Below are 25,851 nucleotides of genomic sequence, written 5' to 3'. Positions count from 1 at the left end.
ACATCGAGGTCTTTAATCCATTTGGAGTTTATCTTTGTGTATGGTGTGAGAGAGTGGCCAAGTTTCATTCGTTTGCATGTAGCTGTCCAATTTTCCCAGCACCATTAATTGAAGAGACTGTGTTTTTTCCACCAGAAGTCTTTTCCTGCTTTATCAAAGATTAGTTGCCCAAAGAGCCGAGGGTCCACTTCTGGGTTGTCTACTCTGTTCCATTGGTCTTGTGTCTGTTTTTGTGCCAGTACCATGCTGTCTTTGTAATCACAGCTTTGTAGTATAGCTTGAAACCCAGCATTGTGATGCCCCCAGCTTTGTTTTTCCTTTTCAACAATTCCTTGGCCATTCGTGGCCTTTTCTGGTTCCATACAAATTTAAGGGTGTTTGTTCCATTTTTTTGAAAAATGTCATTAGTATTTTGATCGGGATAGCATTGAGAGTGTAGATTGCCCTGGGTAGCATGGACATTTTAACTATGTTAATTCTTCCAATCCATGAGTATGGAATATTTTTCCATCTTTTTGTGTCTTCCTCAATGTCTTTCAAGAGTGATTTGTAGTTTCTAGAATATAAATCATTTACGTCTCTGGTTAAGTTAATTCCAAGATAATGTATGATTTTTGGTGCTATTGTAAATGGAATGGATTCCCTAATTTCTCTTTCTTCAGTCTCATTGTTCGTGTATAGAAATGCAACTGATTTCTGAGCATTGATTTTGTATCCCACCACATTACTGAATTGCTCTATAACTCCTAGTAGCTTGGGAGTGGATTCTTTTGGGTTTTCCATATAGAGTATCATGTCATCTCCTAAGAGAGATAGTTTGACTTCTTCTTTGCTGATTTGGATACCTTTTATCCTTTTTTGTTGTCTGATTGCTGTTGCAAGGACTTCTAGTACTGTGTTGAATAATAATGGCGAGAGTAGGCATCCTTGTCGTGTTCCTGATCTTAAGGGAAAGGCTTCCAGCTTTTCCCCATTGAGAATGATTTTCGCTGTAGGCTTTTCACTGATGGTTTTTATGAGTTTGAGGAATGTACCCTCTATCCCTACACTCTGAAGGGTTTTATTCAGGAAAGGATGCTGTATTTTGTCAAATGCTTTTTCTGCATCTGTTGAGAGGATCATATGATTTTTGGCTTTTTTCTTGTTGATATAATCCATCACACTGATAGATTTGCGAATGTTGAACCACCCTTGCATCCCAGGGATGAATCCCACTTGGTCATGATGGTTAATCCTTTTAATGTACTGTTGGATTCTATTAGCAAGGATCTTGTTGAGGATTTTGGCATCCGTATTCCTCAGGGAAATCGGTCTGTAATTCTCCTTTTTGATGGGGTCTTTGCCTGGTTTGGGAATCAAGGTAATATTGGCCTCATAGAATGACTTTGGTAGTTTTCCTTCTGTTTCTATTCTTTGAAGTAGCTTTGGGAGAATAGGTATTATTTCTTCTTTGAATGTCTGGTAGAATTCCCCGGGAAATCCATCAGGCCCTGGCGTTTTGTTTTTTGGAAGGTTTTTAATCACTGTTTCAATCTCTTCATAATTAATTTGCCTGTTTAAAAAATCAATTTCTTCCTGTTTCAGTCTTGGTAGTTTATTGGTTTCCATCTCTTCCAGATTGCTTGATTTATTGGCATAAAGCTGTTGATAAAAGTTTCTAATAATCCTTCCTATTTCGTTGGTGTTGTGACCTCTCCCTTTTCATTCATAATTTTATTAATTTGGGTCCTTTCTCTATTCTTTTGGATAAGTCTTGCCACTGGTCTGTCAATTTTATTAATTCTCTCAAAGAACCAGCTTCTAGTTCTGTTGATCTGCTTTACTGTGTTCCTGGTTTCTAATTCATTGATCTTTGCTCTAATCTTGATGAACTGCTTTCTCGTGCGTGGATTAGGCCTGTTCCTCTGTTGCTGTTCCAGCTTCTTGAGGTGAGAATATAAAAACTGCATTTTAGATTTTCCTATTCTTTTGAGTGAGGCTTGGATGGCGATGTATTTTCCCCTTAGGACTGCCTTTGCAGTGTCCCATAGGTTTTGGACCATTGTGTTTTCATTCTCGTTGGTCTCCATAAATTGTTTAAATTGATTTTTGATTTCCTGGTTTATCGAATCATTCCTGAGCAGGATGGTTCTTAGTCTCCAAGTGTTTGAGTTTCTTCCCAATTTTTCCTTGTGGTTGAGTTCCAATTTCAAAGCATTGTTGTCTGAGAATATGCAGGGAGTAATTTCAGTCTTTTGGTATCGGTTGAGACCTGTTTTGTGTCCCAGAACATGGTCTATTCTTGAGAATGTTCCATGGGCATTAGAATAGTTTGAGTATTCTTTGGTTCTGGGTTGTAGTGTTCTGTATATATCTATGAGGTCCAACTCATCTAGTATGGCATTCAAAGCTCTTGTTTCCTTGTTGATTTTCTGCTTAGGTGATCTATCTATTTCTGATAGTGGAGTGTTGAGGTTCCCTACTATTAACGTATTTTTATCTATATGTCTCTTTATTCTGGTTAAGAGTTGGCTTGTGTATCTAGCTGCTCCCCTGTTGGGGGCATAGATATTTATAATTGTCATATCCACTTGTTGGATACAGCCCTTAAGAATAATATAGTGCCCTTCTTTATCTCTACCTATAGTCTTTAGTTTAGAATCCAATCTGTGTGATATGAGAATTGCTACCCCAGCTTTCTTTTGAGGTCCATTGGCATGAAAGATGGTATTCCATCCCTTTACTTTCAGTCTGGATGTATCTTTAGGTTCAGAATGAGTCTCTTGTAGACAGCAAATGGACGGGTTGTGTCTTTTTTATCCAATCTTCAGCCCTGTGGCACTTTATGGGAGCATTTAGGCCATTTACACTGAGACTGATTATTGAGAGATGATTTTAATGATGTCATGTTGCCTGTAATGTCTTTGTTTCTATAGATTGTGACTTTCTGTTCTGTATCACTCTTGGGGTCTTTTTACTTTTATAGAACACCCATTAATATCTCCTCTAGGGCTGGTTTTAGGATTACAAAAATGATCAATGACTGGTGATTTTGGAAGGTCTTTATTTCTCCATCAATTCTGAATGACAGCGTTGCAGGATAAAGGATCCTTGGCTGCATGTTTTTCTCTGAAAGAGCTTTAAAAATGTCCACCTCAACCCTTTCTCTCATTCTAGGTCCGTGTAGACAGGTCTGACGTAATTCTGATACCTTTGCCTTGGTATGTGAGAAATTTCTTTGCCCTGGCTGCTTTCAATACTGTATCCTTGGATCTAATATTTGCGAATTGCACTATGACGTGACGTGGCATAGGTTTGTCGTGGTTGAGCTTGGGAGGGGTCCTTTCTGCCTCTTGGACACGAATGTTTGTTTCCCTTGCTAGATTAGGGAAGTTTTCAGCTACAATTTGTTCAAATATCTCTTCTAGACCTCTGTTTTTCTCCACCCCCTCGGGGATGCCGATGATTCTGACATTGGAACGTTTCATTGAGTCAGTAATCTTCCATAACCTACATTCTTGAGAATGGACTTTTTTGAGCCCAGATTCTAATTTAGCTTTCTTTACTACTAACCCATCCTCCAATTCACTGATTCGTTCTTCTGCCTCATTCACCCTGGCCGTCAGAGCCTCTAGTTTTGACTGCATTTGGCTCATAGAATTTTTAATTTCTGCCAGATTCACTCTCATTTCTGCCCTTAGAGATTCTATATTCTCGTTAATATTTTTGTTAATATTTTTTTCAAGTCTGCACATCATCTTGACCATTGTTACTCTGAACTCCATTTCTGATAATTTGGTTATATCCATATCCATTAGTTCTGTGGCAGAGGCCACAGACTCATTGTCTTTTCTTTGCTGGGGGAGATTTCTCCTTCTCATCATTCTGATGAGGGGAGGTTGTGGGATTGTCCAGAGCCCAAATTATCGACCAGGACCCAGGCAGTGTGCACTTGTTTTATAGGGACCTTAGGGGTGTGGGTTCTTGATTTTTCAGCCTGCCTTCTGGGGGAGGGGCCTATTGCGCTGATACTCAGGCAACCCTGTTTGGGTAGAGTCTCCCCGTCCCCTGCGATTGGGGATGGGGATGGGCACACTGTTAGCTGGTATTTCCAGGCTTTTGTTCTCTGGTGGCTTTCCCTGGCGGTTTGCTGTGCCTCTTCTGAGAGTCAGAGCAGTAGTAGCCGAATCCCAGCCTCTGTCTCAGAGCAGAGCGATTGCAGACCGTTCTCCAGTGGGCCCCTCTGGCCACTTTAACTCTGTTTCTGTTGGTGCTGCTCAACGCTGCAGCATCCCGGGATATGTGCCCCACACCCGGCATCCCAGCCCTCACATCCAGGGCCTGCAAGTCCCTGTCTTTTGTGTTTCTAACACCGCCAGCCGCCAGCTGCCCCCATGCGCTCTGGAGCTCCTTTTCAGTGTGATTCGTGAACTCCACAGCTCCGGTTTTCAGACTGGATGCGGGCGTTCCCCGGCTCGTGGTCTCAGGCTGCTCTTTTGTGGGTGCCGGTCTGCGAGTCCGCCCGTTCCCCCGTGCAGGTGGCTACCGCTTCCCGGCGCCTGAACGGGGCATCTCCCTCTGCCTTCGATTTATCTGCCGATATCTGTGTGCGGCTTCACGGCTCCCCGCTTCGTACCTCAATACTCAGCGCTGGAGATGTTCATTTGTAGAGATCCAGGTGTATCTTCCTGCGTCTCAGGCTGATTCCATGGGTGTTCCGGATGGTCTGGTACTTATCCAGCTTGACTCAGGGAACCAGCTGAAAAAAGGGTACCCCTACTCCTCCGCCATCTTAACTCCCTACCTCCGGTCTACCTTTCGTTATTCTATTCAGCCATCAATGGACACTTTGTTCATAACACTTTTCGTTTGGAAAATTTCTAGTTGGTTCTTTTGCACATTACTGGCTCTTGTTTTGTGTTTGCTTGTGTTTCATAAATTTCCTTTTTTAAATGGAATTTATTCATTTCTCTAAACATTATAAGCATATAAAAATGTTTATCAGACTTTTGTAAAATTCTGAAAGATTTTTTAATATTATTTTTAAATCTTGACCATTGTATTTTCATACATTTTAGAATTTTGGTTTTTAGAAGTGAGAGATTTTGTTTTTCACTTCCTTCTCTTCCTCTGAGCACTTGTGTCTAGTGCTTCTGCAGTTACCTCTGCCTGATCCCAAGGCCCCAGTGTAGAACCAAGTCCTACAACAGCATTTTTTTATTTTATTTTATTTTTAAAATTTTTTGTTAGTCGCCATACAGTACATCATTAGTTTTTGTTGTAGTGTTCCATGATTCGTTGTTTGCATATAACACCCAGTGCTCCATGCAATATGTGCCCTCCGTAGTACCCATCACTAGCCTATCTCATTCCCCCACCCCCTCCCTTCTGACACCCTCACTTTGTTTCCCAGAGCTCATAGTCTTTCGTGGTTCATTCCCCCTTCTGTTTACTCCCCTTCATTATTCCCTTCCTTCTCCTACTGATCTCTCTATTTCTTATGTTCCATAAATGAGTGAAACCATAAGATAATTGTCTTTCTCTGTTTGCCTTATTTCACTTAGCGTAATGTCCTCCATTCTTGTCCATGTTGCTGCAAATGTTGGGTAATCGTTCTTTCTGATGGCTGAGTAATATTCCATTGTATATATGAACCACATCTTCTTTATCTATTTGTCTATCTCAGCTCCTTCCACAATTTAGCTATTGTGGACAATGCTGCTATGAACATTGGGTGCATATCGCCCTTCTCTTCCCTACGTCTGTATCTTTGGGGTAAATACCCAGTAGTGCAAAGGCTGGGCCATAGGGTAGCTCAATTTTTAACTTTTTAAGGGACCTCCACACTGTTTTCCAAAGTGGCTGTTCCAAGTTACATTCCCACCAACAGTATAAGAGGGTTCCCCTTTCTCTACATCCTCTCCAACATTTGTTGTTTCCTGCCTTGTCAATTTTTGCCATTCTAACTGGTGTAAGGTGGTATCTCAGTGTGGTTTTGACTTGAATTTCCCTGATGGCTAATGATGTTGAACATTTTTCCATGTGTCTGTTAGTCATTTGTATGTCTTCATTGGAAAAGTGTCTCTTCATATCTTCTGCCCATTTTTTGATTTGATTATTTGTTTCTCCTGTATTGAGTTTGAGAAGTTCTTTATAGATCTTGGATACCAGCCTTTTATCTGTAGTGTCATTTGCAAATATATTCTCCCATTCTGTGGGTTGCCTCTTTGTTTTGATGACTGTTTCCTTGGCTGTGCAGAAGCTTTTTATCTTGATGAAGTCCCACAAGTTCATCTTTTCTTTTGTTCCTCTTACCTTTGGAGATGTGTCATTAAAAAAGTTGCTGTGGCTGATGTCAAAGAGGTTACAGCCTATGGTCTCCTCTATGATTTTGATGGATTCCTGTTTCATATCAAGGTCTTTCATCCATTTGGTGTTTATCTTTGTGTATGGTGTGAGAGAGTGGTTGACTCTATCGTCAACTAATCTTTGACAAAGCAGGAGAAAACATCCAGTGGAAAAAAAACTGTCTCTTCAATAAATGGTGCTGGGAAAATTGGACAGCGATATATAAAAGAATGACACTTGACCACTCTCTTACAACAGCATTTTAGATCTCCTTCCCATGGCTATATTGGGGCTATGGCAGGTCCTGACCTTAGGCTCAGGGGAAGAGGGAACTGCCTTAGGCCCAATCTTGTTTAGCCCTAGAGCTTACTTAAAGCCATAGTTCCAAGTGAGGTTCAGTAGCAGTTTTTTCTACTTGGCCTGTGGAACAATGTGTTTGTAATAATACTATATCTGAATTTTAGGAGATTTTAGGATATTGTTGGGTATTATGATCTAAGAAAAATAAGTCCAATGGGTATTAAGGAGGGCACGTATTGCATGGTGCACTGGGTGTTATACGCAAGTAATGAATCATCGAACTTTACATAAAAAACCAGGGATGTACTGTATGGTGACTAACATAGTATAATAAAAAATATTATTAAAAAAAGAACAATATCAAATTAATCTCTTAAATAAATTCTTGGATCAATAAAGAAATAAAAAAATAGCTGAACAGGTAATAGATGAAACTTTCCACTTTATTCCATACATAATTTCTGCGTTAATCTTACTAAAATACAACACTCTTATAACATCTCCCATGTCTGTTTCCATAGGGTCAAATTTAAATCTCTTAGCCTTGCCCTGACAACACCTTTCTATCTTTTCAGTTTCTCATTTGTCCCCCCATGAATCCTCTTTAATATGTTCTGCTCATTATTTTCTCTGTACCAATTTTTTCATAGCTTATTAGAGCCAACAGGGCCCTCTCTCCACCTCCTTTCCTTTCAGACCTAACCTTTCTTTGGGAACATCACTTCCTTCATGAAGCTTTACCTGATCGTTAGTTAACAGTGAACATTTTCCTTCAGAGCTGCACTAGAACTTACAGTTGATGTCACACAGCACCTATTTGTGCTTTACATTTAAGTTTTGTTATTAAGATGGTGATCTCCCTTATTGTTTCTGTAAAACTCCTCATTATCTTTGTAGCGCTCTTAATACATAGTATGTAAAAATAATTTCAGAAATTAATGTCTATACTGGTTATCCAGTAGTTTGAGGAAATAAAGGATGTCTTCTCATTCAATTCAGTTTTGTCCAGTAGATCATTAAGACTTCCTCTTTTTCAAATATGGCATTTGCCATTGGCTTACTCTGCATCTGAGAAGTTCAATATGACTTATTTTTTAAAAATTAAAATAAACCATTCATTTCAAAACTATTATAGTCATACTTGAAATAATTGGTAAAGTTGAGTCTAGGAGTTACTACCTTGGATGCTAGTGGCACAAGGAAAAAAATGTATCACATTTTACTCTTAACAAGCCCTTGATGAAAGCTTTTATTTTAATCAGCTTATAAATTTGATGAATATGGATAGTGCTCTGGCATCAGTCCAAGAAGATTCTTTTTATCTGCTGGAATAAAGCACACAAAATAAAACAATAAAGCCATAAAACACCATCAAGTAACATATTCATTGACAGTCAATATTAATGCACTGAGTCATCTTTTAATACAGTGGTGGTTTGTCAGGTATATTCCTATGTAAAGACATAATACATAATGCTAATTTTGTGAAATACACTTCCTTTTGCTATTTCCAAGTGGCTGATTGTGGCTAACAAATAAGAATTATGGGTTCCAGTCACTTTAGCCTATCAGTATATAAAATTTTTAGTCCAGAGAATATTTCATTATCCCTCACAATTGGCATAGACATTGTAAAAATATTATCAAGTCATGCCCATACTTTGAGCAACCTTTCAATAACTTTTCATTCATTTTACTTGAGTTAAGATCTGGAATGTTTAGTATCATTTGAAAAGGCCTGGGGAGAGCTGGCCTCAGCATTACAGCCTTCTTAAAGTTCTTGTTTATGTGAAATTCTTTCCCATTTCAGTGGCTTCTTATATACTGTTTCCTTTGCAGGTGGCACCATACCTGTTTCTCTTCCTCCCTACACACTTTATTGGTCATGAAATTTTTGCATCTTCTGGGACTTAACACTTCTTTAAATTTCACTGATTCTTTTCTTTTTAAATCATGTCCCCTAGCTAAAATCAGTGATTGCACACTTTAATTTCTTTCTTAGATTCATCACTGTTCATATCTGTATGTTGTGATTATTTGTCTGTTGATTCTCTGTCCAGAGCAAGAGAGCTCTCTGAAGATAGGGACCCTGTCCACTTTTGTTCAGTGATAAATCCTTGGCAATTTAGCACAGGTACTGGCACCATAGTGGGTGCTGCTTATGAAGTAGACTGAGGGAATCCCAGTACCTTTCTGGTCCTTACGAGGATCAGAATTCTTCTACCAGACCCAGAATTCCTCTACTGACACAATTTTCTAAGAAAGCACAATACCAATATAAGGGAGAGTTTATAAAATGTTTCAAAAACCAGTGTCTGGGTCCCCTTCCCTCTGTTTCCATCAGATCTTTTATATCAAGAGCATGAGCTAATTTGCATTACTAGTAAATATTAAAGGACATAAATAATTTTAAAAATTAACTTAAGCAAGACATGGGCAGTATATGGTTTTTCCTTAAAGATAAAAGGCTTAAAAGCAGTCTTTTAAAAAGTCTGTTTTAAAGACAGTATTTCTAAAAGTAGAATTGAGAACTTACATAGCAAAACTCGGTTGTTTTTTCATTAATTCAGTTCATTTACACTATTGTATTATATTATGGCAAAAGAGTCTTCAGTTGGATGTAGCTCTCCTTTGTATTTGCATGAATTTAAAATTTGAGTTACACACATTGAAAAGGTCAGTAGATAGCATTCTGGTATTTTATCAAAGATAATGTGGCTGTTTGTTGTGTCTCTGGTTCTAGGCAGTATGAAACTGTGGTTCCACTCGAAGATTCTATTGTGACTGAGGTTACAGCAACTCTACAAGAATGGGCCAGTCTGTGGAAACAACTCTATGTGGTAAGTATTGATAACTAGCTTACTAGATTGTTATAGTTCCTTTAGAAAAGTGAAAAAAATTTTCTTACGTATGCCAATTACAAATTTTTAGATTTCTGAATATTCTCAACTTTTCAATGTATGTTCCTAATATTAACTGAAACATAGTACACTGGGTGTTGTTCATCCTGAAGAGAACACATTATTCATATGCCTCCAGTCCCTCCACCATATGCCAGTTAGTAGAATGTAAGTTCTGTAACATCAGGGATTTTAGCTGTCTTACTGCTGTAGCCTTGGGAGCTTTCATAAAACAGGTGTTTACTGAATGAATCAACAAACTTAAGAGTTTCATTGTGAACCTAATGGTGGGTAAGACTCAAGATGTTTTATCAATAGTTTCTTATAGCTACTAAGCTGAAAGTATATTCCATATGTGACATGTTTTGCTAAACCCACAATTAATAGAAAGATTAATAAAAACCTGGTCCATATCCTCTGGAAACTTAGAGAGTAGAGAGTGATAGGACACACAAAGTCTGGGCTGAAAATAAGTGACAAGGTTTGGTTTCTGTTATTTCATCAAGATGGAATAAGCACTTTCTGTTATACTGCTCTTACTAATTACAACAAAAATCCTGGACAAAACTCATAAATTATCTACCAGAAAACTCTAAAAGTAAAGTAAAAGAAGGTGGAGTGACTAGGGACCTTTGAACTCAAGAATTGAGTGAGTTTCCTGATTGTGTTTTTTTCTTGCTTCCCATATACTTTGGCCTGGGTTCTAGAGAAGCCCATCAAATACTAATGGGCACACACAAAAAAACACCAAAGAAAGCCTTTTCTTTTTAGCCAAAGGATGATCCAGCAAGACAGAAACCTTTTTTTTCCCTTCACATTGGATGGGTAATGTGCAGAGGTTGTAACAAGGCTTGAGTGAGGCATATGTCATACTATGGCATGAATACCCTGTCATCATGCTTATGAACTACAAAAGGATCAAGACAGAAACCTTTTAACCTATCCTTTCTGTTCTGTAGAGAACACTGCAATAAAAGCTGCACTCCCTTGTACCCACCCAAACAGGCATTACAGTATTGGAATTAGTGACCAGAACTCCAGTCTTATACACGCACTCTTCCTGACACCTGCAGTAACAAGATGTCCCTCTCTAGTGGAGCCTTAGGCCAAACTCTGACTTCTACCCCTCCCCACTACAGTAATGAGGCAGTGCAGTGCCTCTCTTCAGTGGGGCCTGCAGGAGGATTCTGACAGCAACTTCACCAGCACTTGCAAGGTGGCACCTTCCCCAGCAAAGCCTGTGCGTGAGACTAGATTTTACAACTACCCAGTGTTAACAAGGTGATACCCTTATTTTTTGGAGTTCTGTCGGCAAAACTCTGACTTCCTCCCTTGCTCTGAAGTAAGGAAGAAGCATTCCTCCACAGAGGAGCCTGTGGTTAGAACTCTTGATTTCCACTTCTCTTGTAATAATAAGTGGGTCCCTCTCCAGCTGAGCATGTAGGCAGGACTGACTCTCACCCCCACCCCATTAATGAGACAGTGCTCTTCTCTAGTACATGATGTGTACAGCACCCTGTTTTTCATCCTTGCCCTGCTGAAATGAGGCAATTCTTCTCCCCACCCAAATCCATCCTGAGTAGAAGTGAAGTGGAGTTCTGCTATCTAGGTAATGCACTAATGGGGAAAACCAGAAGAGCACTGGAAAGACTTTATATACTAAATTGCCCATTAAAGTGAGCCTAGGATTGCATTCTGAACGTAAGCAGGTTGATCACCTGCTAAAATAGAAGATTTAAATAGGAATCAGAATGTCATAGGATAATACTTAACATGTCCAGTGTACAGACCAAATTTACTTCATATATGAAAAATCAGAAAAATCTCAACTCTAATTAAGATAAGATAATCAACAGATGCCAACTTTGAAATGACACAGATATCAGAATCATCAAGGATCTTAAAGCTGTTTTTCTAAAATTGCTCCAGCAGACAATTAGAGACACTCTTGAAATAAATGAAAACATAGGAAACTGCAGCAATAGAAGTAGAAAACATAAAGAACCAAGTTAATTTTAGAACTGAAAAATACGATAACTAAAATTTAAAAATTACTGGATAGGCTCAATAGCAGAATGGAAAGACAGTGGAAAGAATTAGTGAATTTAAATATGGATCAATAGAAATTATCCAATCTGAATAATGGAGAGAAACTAAATGGAAAAGTAAGCTTAGCCTCAGAAACCTGTGGAACAATAACAAAAGATCTAACATTTGAGACATTAGAGTACTAGATGGAAAGGACAGAATGAGGACCTAAAAAAAATTTGAAGAAATAATGGCTTAGTGCAATTGCTGGATCATAAGGTAGCTCTGTTTTTAACTTTTTAAGGGGCCTCCACACTGTTTTCCAAAGTGGCTGTACCAACTTGCATTCCCACTAACAGTGTAAGAGGGATCCCCCTTCTCCACATCCTCTCCAACATTTGTTGTTTCTTGCCTTGTCAATTTTTGCCATTCTAACTGGCGTAAGGTGGTATCTCAATGTGGTTTTGATTTCAATTTCCCTGATGGCTAATGATTTTGAACATTTTTTCATGTGTCCGTTAGCCATTTGTATGTCTTCATTGGAAAAGTGTCTGTTCATATCTTCTGCCCATTTTTTAAATTTGATTATTTGTTTCTCATGTATTGAATTTGAGAAGTTCTTTGTAGATCTTGGATACCAGTCTTTATCCCAAAGATACAGACTTAGTGAAGAGAAAGGCCATATGCACTCCAATGTTCATAGCTGCATTGTCCACAATAGCTAAACTGTGGAAGGAGCCTAGATGCCCTTCAACAGACAAATGGATTAAGAAGATGTGGTCCATATATACAATGGAATATTACTCAGCCATCAGAAAGAACGATTACCCAACATTTGCAGCAACGCGGGTGGGACTGGAGGAGATTATGCTAAGTGAAATAAGTCAAGCAGAGAAAGACAATTATCATATGGTTTCACTCATTTATGGAACATAAGAAATAGCAGGGAGATTGTTAGGAGAAGGAAGGGAAGAATGAAGGGGGGGTAAACAGAAGGGGGAATGAACCATGAGAGACTATGGACTCTGGGAAACAAACTGAGGGCTTCAGAGGGGTGGGGGATGGGGGACTGGGATAGGCCGGTGATGGGTATTTAGGAGGGCACATATTGCATGGAGCACTGTGTGTTTTACTCAAATAATGAATCATGGAACCATACATCAAAAACCAAGGATGTACTGTATGGTGACTATCATAACATAATAAAAATTATTATAAAAAAAAGAAATAATGGCTTAAGTCTTCCCAAATTTGGCAAAAGATGTAAACCTACAGACTCAAGAAGCTGAGTGAACTCCAAACAGGATAAACCTAAAGAAATCCATGCACAGTCACATTGTCATTAAACCTCTGAAAATTAAAGCAAAAGAGAAAATTTATATATATATATGTGTGTGTGTGTCTATATGCATGTATTTTAAAATTTTTATATATTTTTAGATTCTAATTTAATTAATATACAGTGTTAGATTAGTTTCAGGTGTATAAGATAGTGATTCAACAATTCTATGTATTATTCAGTGCTTATCGTAAATGTACTCTTTTTTTTTTCATGTTTTAAAAAAATTTTATTTAAATTTTACTCAGCTAACACAAAGTGCAATATTGGTTTCTGGAGTAGAATTCATCACTCACATACAACACCTAGTGCTTATCACCACAAGTGCCCTCTTCAATACCCATCACCCATCTAGCCCATCTCCCACTCACCTCCCTCCATCAACTCTCAGCTTGTTCTCTGTCATTAAGAGTTTCTTATGGCTTGTTTCCCTCTCTCCTTTTTTTCTTTTCCCCTTTCCCATATGTTCATCTGTTTTCTTTCTTAAATTCCACATATGAGTGGGATCATACGGTATTTGTCTTTCTCTGACTAACTTATTTCACTTAGCATAATATGCTCTAGCTCCAACCATGTCATTGCAAATGGGAAGATTTCATTCTTTTTGGTGGCTGAGTAATATTCCATTACACACACATACATACACACACCCCACATCTTCTTTATCCATTCATCAGTTGATGGACATTTGGACTCTTTCCATAGTTTGGCTATTGTTGATAGTGCTGCTGTAAACATCGGGGTGGATGTACCCCTTTGAATCAGTATTTTTGTATCCTTTGGGTAAATACCTAGTAGTGCAATTGCTGGATCGTAGGATACTTCTATTTTTAACTTTCTGAGGGACCTCTGTACTGTTTTGCACAATGGCTGTACCAGTTTGCACCAACAGTGCAAGAGTGTTCCCCTTTCTCCGGACCCTTGCCAACATCTGTTGTTTCTTGTGTTGTTAATTTTAGCCATTCTGACAGGTGTGAGATGGTATCTTATCTTGGTTTTAATTTGTATTTCCTTGATGGTGAGTGATGTTGAGTATCTTCATGTGTTTGTTGGCCATCTGGATGTCTTCTTTGGAAAAGTGTCTAGATAAGTGCACTTTTAATCCTCTTCACCTTTTTGACCCATCCACCTACCTACTAAAGAAAAAATCTTGAAAGGGAAATGACACATTACCATTAGGGAAATGGCAATTTGAATGACAGCAAATTTCTCATAAGAAACTGGAAGACACAAGGAGGTGGCCCAACATTTTTCAACCACTGAAAGAAAAAACCTGATGTTACCCCAGATTTGTGTATCCAGGAGAAATATACTTCAGGAATGAAGGAGAAATAAACACATTTTCAGATAAAGGAAAGCTAAGAAAATTTGTTACCAATGGATTGGTTCTAAAATAGTAACTATGGACTCTGAGAAACAAACTGAGGGCTTCAGAGGGGAGGGGGGTGGGGGAATGGGATAGGCTGGTGATGGGTAGTAAGGAGGGCACGTATTGCATGGTGCACTGGGTGTTATACGCAACTAATGAATCATCGAACTTTACATCAAAAACTAGGGATGTACTGTATGGTGACTAACATAATATAATAAAAAATATAATAAAAAGAATATTTGGAAAACACTGAAAAAAATAAAATAGTAACTATACATGAGAAATAATCAAATCAAAAAATGGGCAGAAGATATGAACAGACAATTTTCCAATGAAGACATACAAATGGCTAACAGACCCATGAAAAAATCTTTAATGTCATTAGCCATCAGGGAAATTCAAATCAAAACCACATTGAGATACCACCTTATGCCAGTTAGAATGGCAAAAATCGACAAGGCAGGAAACAACAAATGTTGGAGAGGATGTGGAGAAAGGGGAACCCTCTTACACTGTTGGTGGGAATGCAAGTTGGTACAGCCACTTTGGAAAACAGTGTGGAGGTCCCTTAAAAAGTTAAAAATTGAGCTACCCTATGGCCCAGCCATCGCACTACTGGGTATTTACCCCAAGGATACACACATAGTGAAGAGAAGGGACATATGCACCCCAATGTTCATAGCAGCATTGTCCACAATAGCTAAACTGTGGAAGGAGCCGAGATGCCCTTCAACAGATGACTGGATTAAGAAGATGTGGTCCATATACACAATGGAATATTACTCAGCCATAAGAAAGAACGATTACCCAACATTTGCAGCAATGCGGGTGGGACTGGAGGAGATTATGCTAAGTGAAATAAGTCAAGCAGAGAAAGACAATTATTATATGGTTTCACTCATTTGTGGAACATAAGAAATAGCAGGGAGATCGGTAGGAGAAGGAAGGGAATAATAAAGGGGGTAAACAGAAGGGGGAATGAACCATGAGAGACTATGGACTCTGGGAAACAAACTGAGGGCTTCAGAGAGGAGAAGGGTGGGGGATTGGGATGGGCCAGTGATGGGTATTAAGGAGGACACATACTGCATGGTGCACTGGGTGTTATATGCAAATAATGAATCATGGAAGACTACCTCAAAAAATAAGGATATACTATATGGTGACTAACAACATAATAAAAAATTATTTAAAATAGCAACTATAAAGGGAGTTCATCAGACACAAAGGAAGAGATAATGAATGGACACTTGGAACATAGATTGAAGAAAGCAATGGAAGGGGTAAATTCTCTTTAGTTTTTAAAATTGTCTTTGAGGATACAAAGCAAAAATTATAACACTGATATAGTTCTCAATGTATGTAGAAGTTATATTTAAGAAAGTTGTATCTAAAGTTGTGATGGAAAGGGACATAAATTATAGTAAGGTATCTGCATTCAAGTGGTAAGATGTTCATACTAGTAGACTATAATAAGTTATGTATGTATACAATTATAATCTCTAGAGCAATCATTAAAAATATTGCACAAAGCAGTATAATAAAAATAGTATAAATAAACCAAAATGGAATTCTAAAAATGTTCAAGTAACCTTATAAGAAATTAAGACAGGGAAAACAGAGGAAGGTGAAACAGAAGGAACAAATAAATACTAACATGGTCGATGTAAATCCTAATGTATGAATAATAAAAAGATAGAAATTGGCAGAGTTGATAAATAAAAAGGACTTAACTGTGTGCTGTCTATAGGAAGCTCACTTCATATATAATGATAACAGGAGGTGAAAAGTTAGAAAAATATATACTATGCAAACACTAATCAAAAGAAAGCTTGAATGGCTATATTAAAAAGAGATTATTAATTATGGATTATTTCTTCCTTACATAAATAAAAATAAAAATAAAATTATTTATATTAGTATAAGTGGGGTGCCTTGGTTGTTCAGTTGGGTAAATGTTCGACTCTTGATTTCAGCACTGGTAATGATCTCAGGGTCATGAGATCAGGCCCCACATCGAGCTCCTTGCAGGGAGCCTGCTTGAGATACTCTTTGTCCCTCTCCTTCTGCCCCTCTCCCATGCTGTGCATGCTCTCTCTCAAATAAATAAATAGAATCTTTAAAAAATTATATTAGTATAGGAAAAAATTAACATCAGAATAAAGAAAATTACCAGGGACAAAGGGACATCACAAAATGGTAAGAAGATCTATTCACCAAGAAGACATAACAATTTTAAATATGCATGCAGCAAAAACAGCTGCAAAATAAATGAAGTAAAACCTGAAAGGACTGAATAGAGAAAATGGAGAAATTATCATTATATTTGGGGATTTATAACCCTTTCCCCTAGTAATTGATCACAACCACTCGACAAAAGTCAACAAGGATAGTTAAGAATGAAACAATGCCATCAACCATCAGGATCTAATTGAAAGTTTTAGAATGTTTCATCAAGTAAAATTGGAATACAGATTGTTTTCAAGCATACATGGAACATTCACCAAGATTGACAATTTCTTGAGTCATAGAAAAACTCAACAAATTTGCAATAACTCATATCATACAAAGGATATTTTGACAGTAATGGAAAAAAACTAGAAATCAATAACAAAGACAATAGGAAAATACTGAAGCATTTAGAAATTAACACACTATTAAATAATCCATGAATCATAGAGAAAGTCTCAAGAAACAAATATGTTGAAATGAATGTAAATGAAAATATATTAAAATGTGTGGGATGCAGATAAAGCATTGCTGACAGGAACATTTATAGCATTAAGTGCATATAATAGAAAAAATAAACATGGTGTCAAATGAGTAATTTCAGCTTCTACTTCAGTAATCTAAAAAAAAAAAAAAAAAAAAAAGAAGAAGATGAATCCAAGCAAACAGAATGCAGGAAAAATAGAGCAGGAATTAATGAGATTAAAAATAGAAAAACAATATGATTTCTCTCATCTATGGAACATAAGAACTAGGATGATCAGTAGGGGAAGAAAGGGATAAAGAAAGGGGGGGGTAATCAGAAGGGGGAATGAAACATGAGAGACTATGGACTATGAGAAACAAACTGAGGACTTCAGAGGGGAGGGGGGTGGGGGAATGGGATAGACCGGTGATGGGTAGTAAGGAGGGCACGTATTGCATGGTGCAATGGGTGTTATACACAACTAATGAATCATCGAGCCTTACATCGGAAACCGGGGATGTACTGTATGGTGACTAACATAATATAATAAAAAATCATTAAAAAAATAAATAAAAAATAAAAATAGAAAAACAATATTATTCAGCTATCAAAAAGAATGATTTCTCAACATTTGCTGCAACATGGATGGCACTGGAGGAGATAATGCTAAGTGAAATAAGTCAAGGAGAGAAAGACAGTTATATGGTTTCTCTGATCTATGGAACATAAGAACTAGGAAGATTGGTAGAAGAAAGGGATAAAGAAGGGGGGTAATCAGAAGGGGGAATGAAACATGAGAGACTATGGACTCTGAGAAACAAACTGAGGACCTCAGAGGGGAGGAGGGTGGGGGAATGGGATAGGCTGGTGATGGGTAGTAAGGAGGGCACGTATTGCATGGTGCACTGGGTGTTATATGCAACTAATGAATCATCGAACTTTACATCAAAAACCAGGGATGTACTGTATGATGACTAACATAATATAATAAAATATTTAAAAATCAAATAAATAAAAATAGAAAAATGAGGAAAAATCAAACCAAAAGCCAGTTTTTCAAAATATCAATAAAATTGATTAACATCTACCAAGGCTGACAAAGAAAATGAGAGAAAATAGTAATTACCAATATACTGGGACTAAAGATGAGATATCACTGTAGATACCACAGACATTAAATGGATAATAAGAGAATACCATAACATGTAAGTGAGAATCTACATGAATAAAACAAATCCTTGAAAATCACAAATCACCAAAATTCACCCAAGAAAAAACTGGTAATCTAAATATCCAACAGCTATTAAAGTAATTAAATTTATGAAAATCCTTTCAAAAAAGAAATGACTAAGCCCAGATGGTTCCACTGGTAAATTCTACCGAAGGTCTAAAGAAGAAAAACCAGCAGACCATATCATTGTCAGAAAAAGCATTTGAGAAAACCCAACACTCTTCCATGATTAAAAACTCTCAGCAAACTAGGAATAAAGGGGGCTTTTTCACCCTGAGAAAGGGCATTTATGAAAATCTACAGTAAATGTCATAATTAATGGTGAAAGTCTGCTTTTGGGAACAAGGTGAGGATGTCTGCTTTTAACAGTTTTATTCAGCTTAGTACTGGAATACTTAACCAGTGCAGTAAGGCAAGAAAAGGGAAGAAGAGACATACAGATTAGAATGAAGAAAAAAAGTCAGTCCTATTTGCAGACAGTGATTGGCTACGTAGGAAATTCCAAAGAATCTAGAAACAACAAAACCCACTAAAGTATATAAAAGATACTCCTAAAACAATTAAGTTTGCAGTTATAGGACAACAACTCAAAATACTCTGTTTTTCTTTCAGTCAGTCAGTATATTAATTATATTGCCATATGAAATTTTAAAACAGTACTATTTGATTAAAGGCGTAAATATGAGACCTGGAACCATAAAAATCCAGGAGGAGAACACAGACATTAACCTCTTTGACATTGGTCATTGCAACTTCTTTCTAGATATGTCTCCTGAGGCAAGGGAAACAAACTATTGAGATTTCATCAACACGAAAAGCTTCTGCACAGCGAAGGAAATAATGAACAAAACTAAAAGGCAACCTATGGAATGGGCGAAGATATTTGCAAATTACATATCTGATAAAGGATTAGTATCCAAAATATATAAAGAGCTTATAAAAATCAACACCCCAAAAATGAATAACCCAATTAAAAGATGAGAAGATGTGAATAGACATTTTTCCAAAGAAGACGTACACATGGCCAACAGACATACAAAAAGATGCTCAACACATATCATCAGGAAAATACAAATCAAAACTACGGTGAGATATCACCTCACACCAGTCGGAATGGCTAAAATCAACAACACCAGAAGCAACAGGTGTTGGCTAGGATGTGGAAGAAGGAGACACTCTTACACTGTTGGTGGGAATGCAAACTGGTGCAGCCAGTCTGCAAGACAGTATGGCAGTTCCTCAAAAAGTTAAAAATAGAAGTACCCTACAATCCAGCAATTGCTCTCCTAGCTATTTACCCAAAGGATACAAAAATACAGATTCGAAGGGGTACATGCACCCCGATGTTTACAGCAACACTATCAACAATAGCTATGGAGAGAGCCCAAATGTCCATCGACTGGTGAATGCAGAAAGAAGATATAGTCCTATATACAATGGAATATTACTCACCCATCAGAAAAATGAAATCTTGCCATTTGCAATGACATGGATGGAACTAGAAAGTATCATACTAAGCAAAATAAGTTGGTCAGAGAAAGACAAATACCATAAGATTTCACTCATGTGGAATTTAAGAAACAAAACTATAGAGAACAAACTGATGGTTAGTGGATGGGAGGTGGTTGGAGGGAATGGGGTTAAATAGGTGATGGGGATTAGGGAGTGCACCTGTGATGAGCACCAGGTGTTGTATGGAAGTGCTAAATCACTGAATCCTACACGTGAAACCAATATTACACTGTTTTTTTAAAATAATTTTTTATTATGTTAGTCACCATACAGTACATCCTTAGTTTTTGATGTATTGTTCCATGATTCATTATTTGAGTATAACACCCAGTGCTCCATGCAATATATGCCCTCCTTAATACCCATCACCAGCCTATCCCAATCCCCCACCCCCTCTTCCCTCTGAAGCCCCCAGTTTGTTTCCCAGAGTCCATAGTCTCTCGTCGTTCATTCCCCCTTCTGTTTACCCCCCTTTATTATTCCCTTCCTTCTCCTACCGATCTCACTGCTATTTCTTATGTTCCATAAATGAGTGAAACCATATGATAATTGTCTTTCACTGCTTGACTTAGTGTAATCTCCTCCAGCCCCGTCCATGTTGCTACAAATGTTCTGTAATCGTTCTTTCTGATGGCTGAGGAATATTCCATTGTATATATGGACCACATCTTCTTAATCCGGTCATCTGTTGAAGGGCATCTCAACCCCTTCCACAATTTGGCTTCTGTGGACAATGCTGCTATGAACATTGGGGTACATATGGCCCTTCTTTTTACTACGTCTGTATCTTTCAGGTAAATATGCAGTAATGCAATTGCTGGATCATAGGGTAGCTCAATTTTTAACTTTTTAAGGGAACTCCACACTGTTTTCCAAAGTGGCTGTACCAACTTGCATTCCCACCAACAATGTAAGAGGGTTCCCCTTTCTCCACATTCTCTCCAACATTTGTTGTTTCCTGCCTTGTCAATTTTTGCCATTCGAACTGATGTTAGGTAGCATCTCAATATGGTTTTTTTTAAATAATATTTTTTATTATATTATGTTAGTCACCATACAGTACATTCCTGGTTTTTGATGTAAAGTTCGATGATTCATTAGTTGCGTGTAACACCCAGTGAACCACGCAATACGTGCCCTCCTTACTACCCATCACCAGCCTATCCCATTCCCCCACCCGCTCCCCTCTGAAGCCCTCAGTTTGTTTCCCAGAGTCCATAGTCTCTCATGGTTCATTCCCCCTTCTGCTTGCCCCCCCTTTCTTCTTCCCTTTCTTCTCCTATCAATCTTCCTACTTCTTGTGTTCCATAAATGAGTGAGTCTTTAGTTTAAAATCTAATCTGTCTGATATGAGAATTGCTACCCCAGCTTTCTTTTGAGGTCCATTGGCATGAGAAATGGTTTTCCAACCCTTCTCTTTCAGTCTGGATGTATCTTTAAGTTCAGGATGAGTCTCTTGTAGACAGCATATTGATGGTTCATGTCTTTTTATCCAATCATCAACCTTGTGGCGTTTATGGGAGCATTTAGGCCATTCACATTGAGAGTGATTATTGAGAGAGATGATTTTAATGATGTCATGTTGCCTGTGAAATCTTTGTTTCTATAGATTGTAAATTTCTGTTCTGTATCACTCTTGGGGCCTTTTTACTTTTATAGAACTGCCCTTAATATCTCATGTAGGGCTGGTTTGGTAGTTACGAATTCCTTCAGTTTCTGCTGATCTTAGAAGGTCCTTATCTCTCCATCAATTCTGAATGACAGCCTTGCTGGATAAAGGATCCTTGGCTGCATGTTATTCTCAGATGGAGCTTTGAAAATACCCTGCCAACCCTTCCTAGCCTGCCAGGTCTCTGTAGACAGGTCTGACGTTATTCTAATATTTTTTCCTTTGTACGTAAGGATTTTCTTCCCCCTGGCCGCTATCAAGACTGTATCCTTGGATATAATATTTGCGAATTGCACTATGACATGATGTGGTGAAGGCCTGCTCTCATTGATCTTGGGTGGGGTCCTTTCTGGCTCTTGGACATGAATGCTTGTTTCCTTTGCCAGATTAGGGAAGTTTTCAGCTACAATTTGTTCAACTATCTCTTCTAGACCTCTCTCTTTCTCCACCCCCTCGGGGATGCCGATGATTCTGACATTGGAACGTTTCATTGAGTCAGTAATCTCCTGTAATCTACATTCTTGAGATTAGATTTTTTTTGAGCCAAGTTTCTGTTTTAACTTTCTCTTCTACCATCCCATCCCCCAATTCACTAATTCGTTCTTATGCCTCATTTACCCTGGCCGTCAGAGCGTCTAGTTTAGACTGCATTTGTTTCATAGCATTTTTAATTTCTGCCAGATTTGCTCTCATTTCTGCCCTTAGAGATTCTATATTCCCGTTAATATTTTTGTTAATATTTTTTTCAAGCCTACACATCATCTTGACCATTGTTACTCTGAACTCCATTTCTGACAATTTGGTTATATCCATGTCCATCATTTCTGTGGCAGAGGTCACAGTCTCTGTGTCCTTTCTTTGCTGAGGGTTTCTCCTCCTCGTCTTTCTGATGAGTAGAGGTTGGGGGGATGCACAGAGCCCAAATTATCGACCAGGACCCAGGATGTATGCACTGGTTTTATAGGGACTTTAGGGATGTGGCCTTCTTGATTTTGCAGCCTGCCTTCTGGGGGAGGGGCCTGCTGCGCTGATACTCAGGCAACCCGGTTTGAGTAGAGTTGCCCTGTCCCCTGCAAGGGGGGATGGGGATGAGCACAATGTGAACTGGTATTTCCGGGCTTTTGTTCTTTGTTGGCTTTCCCTGGCAGTTTTCTGTGCCTCTTCTGAGAGTCAGAGCAGCAGTGGCCGTATCCTAGCGTCTGTCTCAGAACAGAGATCGCAGTCCGCTCTCCACTGAGCTCCTTTGGCCACTCTAACTCTGTTTCTGTCGGTGCTGCTAAAAACCCCACTGCGTCCTGGGTTGTGCGCCCTACAGCCACCCTCCCACCCCTCACTTCCAGGGCTGACATGTCTCTGTCCTTTGTGCTTCTAACACTGCCAGCTGCCCCAGGTTCCTGTGCATGCTCCTGAGCTCCCGGTTTCAGTGTGGTTTGTGCGCGCCCCGGAACATCGGTTTTCTGTCCGTTTGCATGCGGGCTCCCGAGCTACCTACCGGTTTTAGTCTAGTTCAAGTGTGTGCTCCGGAGCTCCGGTTTCTGTTTGGACACACGCGCTCGCGAGCTCACGGTCTCAGTCTGCTCTCTTGCGGGTGCCGGTCTGTGAGTTCTGCCCACTCCCCAGTGCAGGTGGCTACTCTTCCTGGCACCCGAGTGCGGCGGGTCCATCCCCCTTCCGTTTATCTTCCGATATCTGTGCGCGGATTCAAGGCTCCCCACTTCCTACCTCGATACTCAGTGCTGGAGATGTTCGATTGTAGAGATCCAGATGTATCTTCCTGCATCTCAGGCTGATTTCGTGGGTTTTCAGGATGGTCTGGTGGATATCCAGCTCGATTCAGGGGACCAGCTGAAGAAGGGGTCCCCCACTCCTCTGCCATCTTTTTCCTTCTCCCTATACTATATGTTAACTAACCTGAATTTAAATAAAAGCTTGAAAGAAAGGGGAAACAAAGTTGGTGCTTTAAACAAAATGTACATTTATTTCTTTTTCAAGTGAGCACCAGCATTCTGGATTTGGTATGGCAGCTCTACAGTCATCAAGGACTCAGGATCAGAAATGTTCTGAATATATTAGAGCTGCTATTTGATGCAATAGCTTAGAACATTTAAAATTTGAAAAATCTTTGAGGTGTGCATTGAGGCCAGTATACTCACTGATTTCCTAGAGACACGGAAAAGCTTGAAAGTGGGAAGCTGTGTTGGAAAGAGGACAACTGCAAGCAGTATTTTTTAAATATTTTATACCTAAAGTTTAAAATTGCCATGGTAATTTTTAAGTGTATCTTCTGAGGAACAGAATGTTGGAATGTTGCCTTTCTTTGCCATTTTAACAAATTGCAGTGTTTCTCCTTAGTTCTTTTAAAAGTATTGTTAATATGACAAGTGTCAAGTGATTGTTCTTATTCTCTTATGAATGTAGAAGGTCAGTTATTTAGCCAGTGAAATTCAAAACAAATGAATACACATCTTCTCCAAATGACTCTTTCTACTGGAAGAGAATAAAAATGTGTTATATGCTGAAATCAGTAAGAGAGCTAAACATTCTCCCTTTGTTTTCCCTACTTAATTTCAAACCATATAGTCCTTAATCATATTTACTAAGAGGCAAGTAATTATCTAGCTGTCCTCTGAGAAAGAGTATACTTAAGAACCAGAATGAATCTAGGTTAACTTTTAAAGTCTAATTTATCTGATTCTGAAAACAAAAGAAAGTAATATAAATAAAAAATGAAGAGTAAACTGAGAAACAAGTCTCAACATATATAACTATAAAAATTAACATCTTTCTGTATATAGAGTACATAAGAATCAATAGGAGAACTAGTAAGAATACCAGTAGATAATCAGCAAAGATAGAGTAAAGCCATTCACAAAACAATACATTAAGGAAATAGTCTCACTAGTAAGAGATGTAAATTAAATCAGTGAGTTAATGAAATAACCCTATCCATTGCCAGATATTCTCCTTCAAATTAACAAGCAAGAAAGGGAAAATTTTATTTATTTTTTTATTATGTTCAGTTAGCCAACATATACTACATCATAGGTTTTTGACGTAGTGTTCAATGATTCATTAGTTGCATGTAACACCCAGTGCTCATCACAACACGTGCCCTCCTTAATACCCATCACCCGGTTACCCCATTTCCCCACCCCCTCCCTTCTGTAACCATCAGTTTGTTTCCTGGAGTCCAGAGTCTCTCATGGTTTGTCTCCCTCTATGATTTCTTCCCATTCAGTTTTCCCTCCCTTCCCCTGTGGTCCTCCGTGCTGTTCCTTATGTTCCATATATGAGTAAAACCATATGATAATTGTCTTTCTCTGCTTGACTTATTTCACTTAGCATAATCCCCTCCAATTCCATTAAAAAAAAGAAAGTGAAAATTATCTTTTTTTATTTTTATTTTTTTTAAAGATTTTATTTATTTATTTGACAGAGAGAGAGAGACAGCCAGAGAGGGAACACAAGCAGGGGGAGTGGGAGAGGAAGAAGCAGGCTCATAGCGGAAGAGCCTGACGTGGGGCTCGATCCCAGAACTCCGGGATCACACCCTGAGCCGAAGGCAGACGCTTAACCGCTGTGCCACCCAGGCGCCCCTAAAATTATCTTTTTTTAAATTATGATATGTTAGTCACCATACAGTACATCATTAGTTTTTGAGGTAGTGTTCCATGATTCATTGTTTGCATATAACACCCAGTGCTCCATGCAATACATGCCCTCCTTAATACCCATCACTGGGCTAGCCCATCCCCATATCCCCCTCACCTCTGAAGCCCTCAGTTTGTTTCCCAGAGTCCATAGTCTCTCGTGGTTCATTCCCTCTTCTGTTTACCCCCCCTTCATTATTCCCTTCCTTCTCCTACCAATCTCCCTGCTATTTCTTATGTTCCACAAATGAGTGAAACCATGTGATAATTGTCTTTCTCTGCTTGCCTTATTTCACTTAGCATAATCTCCTCCAGTCCCGTCCATGTTGCTGCTAATGTTGGGTAATCATTCTTTCTGATGGCTGAGTAATATTCCATTGTATATATGGACCACATCTTCTTAATCCAGTCATCTGTTGAAGGGCATCTCAGCTCCTTCCATGATTTAGCTATTGTGGACAATGCTGCTATGAACATTGGGGTGCATATGGCCCTTCTCTTCACTATGTCTGTATCTTTGGGGTAAATACCCAGTAGTGCAATGGCTGGGTTATAGGGTAGCTCTATTTTTAACTTTTTGAGGGACCTCCACACTGTTTTCCAAAGTGGCTGTACCAATTTGCATTCCCACCAACAGTGTAAGAGGGATCCCCTTTCTCCACATCCTCTCCAGCATTTGTTGTTTCCTGCCTTGTTAATTTCTTGCCATTCTAACTGGCGTAAGGTGATATCACAGTGTGGTTTTGATTTGAATTGCCCTGATGGCTAATGATGTTGAACATTTTTTCATGTGTCTGTTAGCCATTTGTATGTCTTCTTTGAAGGAGT

General features: G+C 38.6%; 1 protein-coding gene and 1 non-coding gene across 5 annotated transcripts in view; one reads left to right on the top strand and one right to left on the bottom strand.

Moving 5' to 3' along the window:
* DOCK3 (dedicator of cytokinesis 3) overlaps nucleotides 1–25,851 on the top strand; it is a 568,180-nt gene that overhangs the window by 205,371 nt on the left and 336,958 nt on the right. For all 4 annotated transcript variants that reach the window (XM_087867015.1, XM_087867014.1, XM_087867013.1 and 1 more), the window contains exon 5: nucleotides 9,371–9,467. In XM_087867015.1, the coding sequence (XP_087723141.1) occupies nucleotides 9,371–9,467 (97 nt within the window). The remainder of the gene's footprint in view (nucleotides 1–9,370; nucleotides 9,468–25,851) is intronic.
* Nucleotides 10,343–10,446, bottom strand: LOC123798842 (small nucleolar RNA U13). The gene has a single exon (XR_006781417.1). It is a non-coding gene; the product is annotated as a small nucleolar RNA U13 (small nucleolar RNA).

The sequence above is a fragment of the Ursus americanus genome, chromosome 14 (genome assembly GCF_024610735.1).
Source record: "Ursus americanus isolate L20-20 chromosome 14, mUrsAme1.1.p, whole genome shotgun sequence".
Classification (NCBI taxonomy): Eukaryota; Metazoa; Chordata; class Mammalia; order Carnivora; family Ursidae; genus Ursus; species Ursus americanus.
This window is presented reverse-complemented; position numbering and strand designations above follow the sequence as displayed.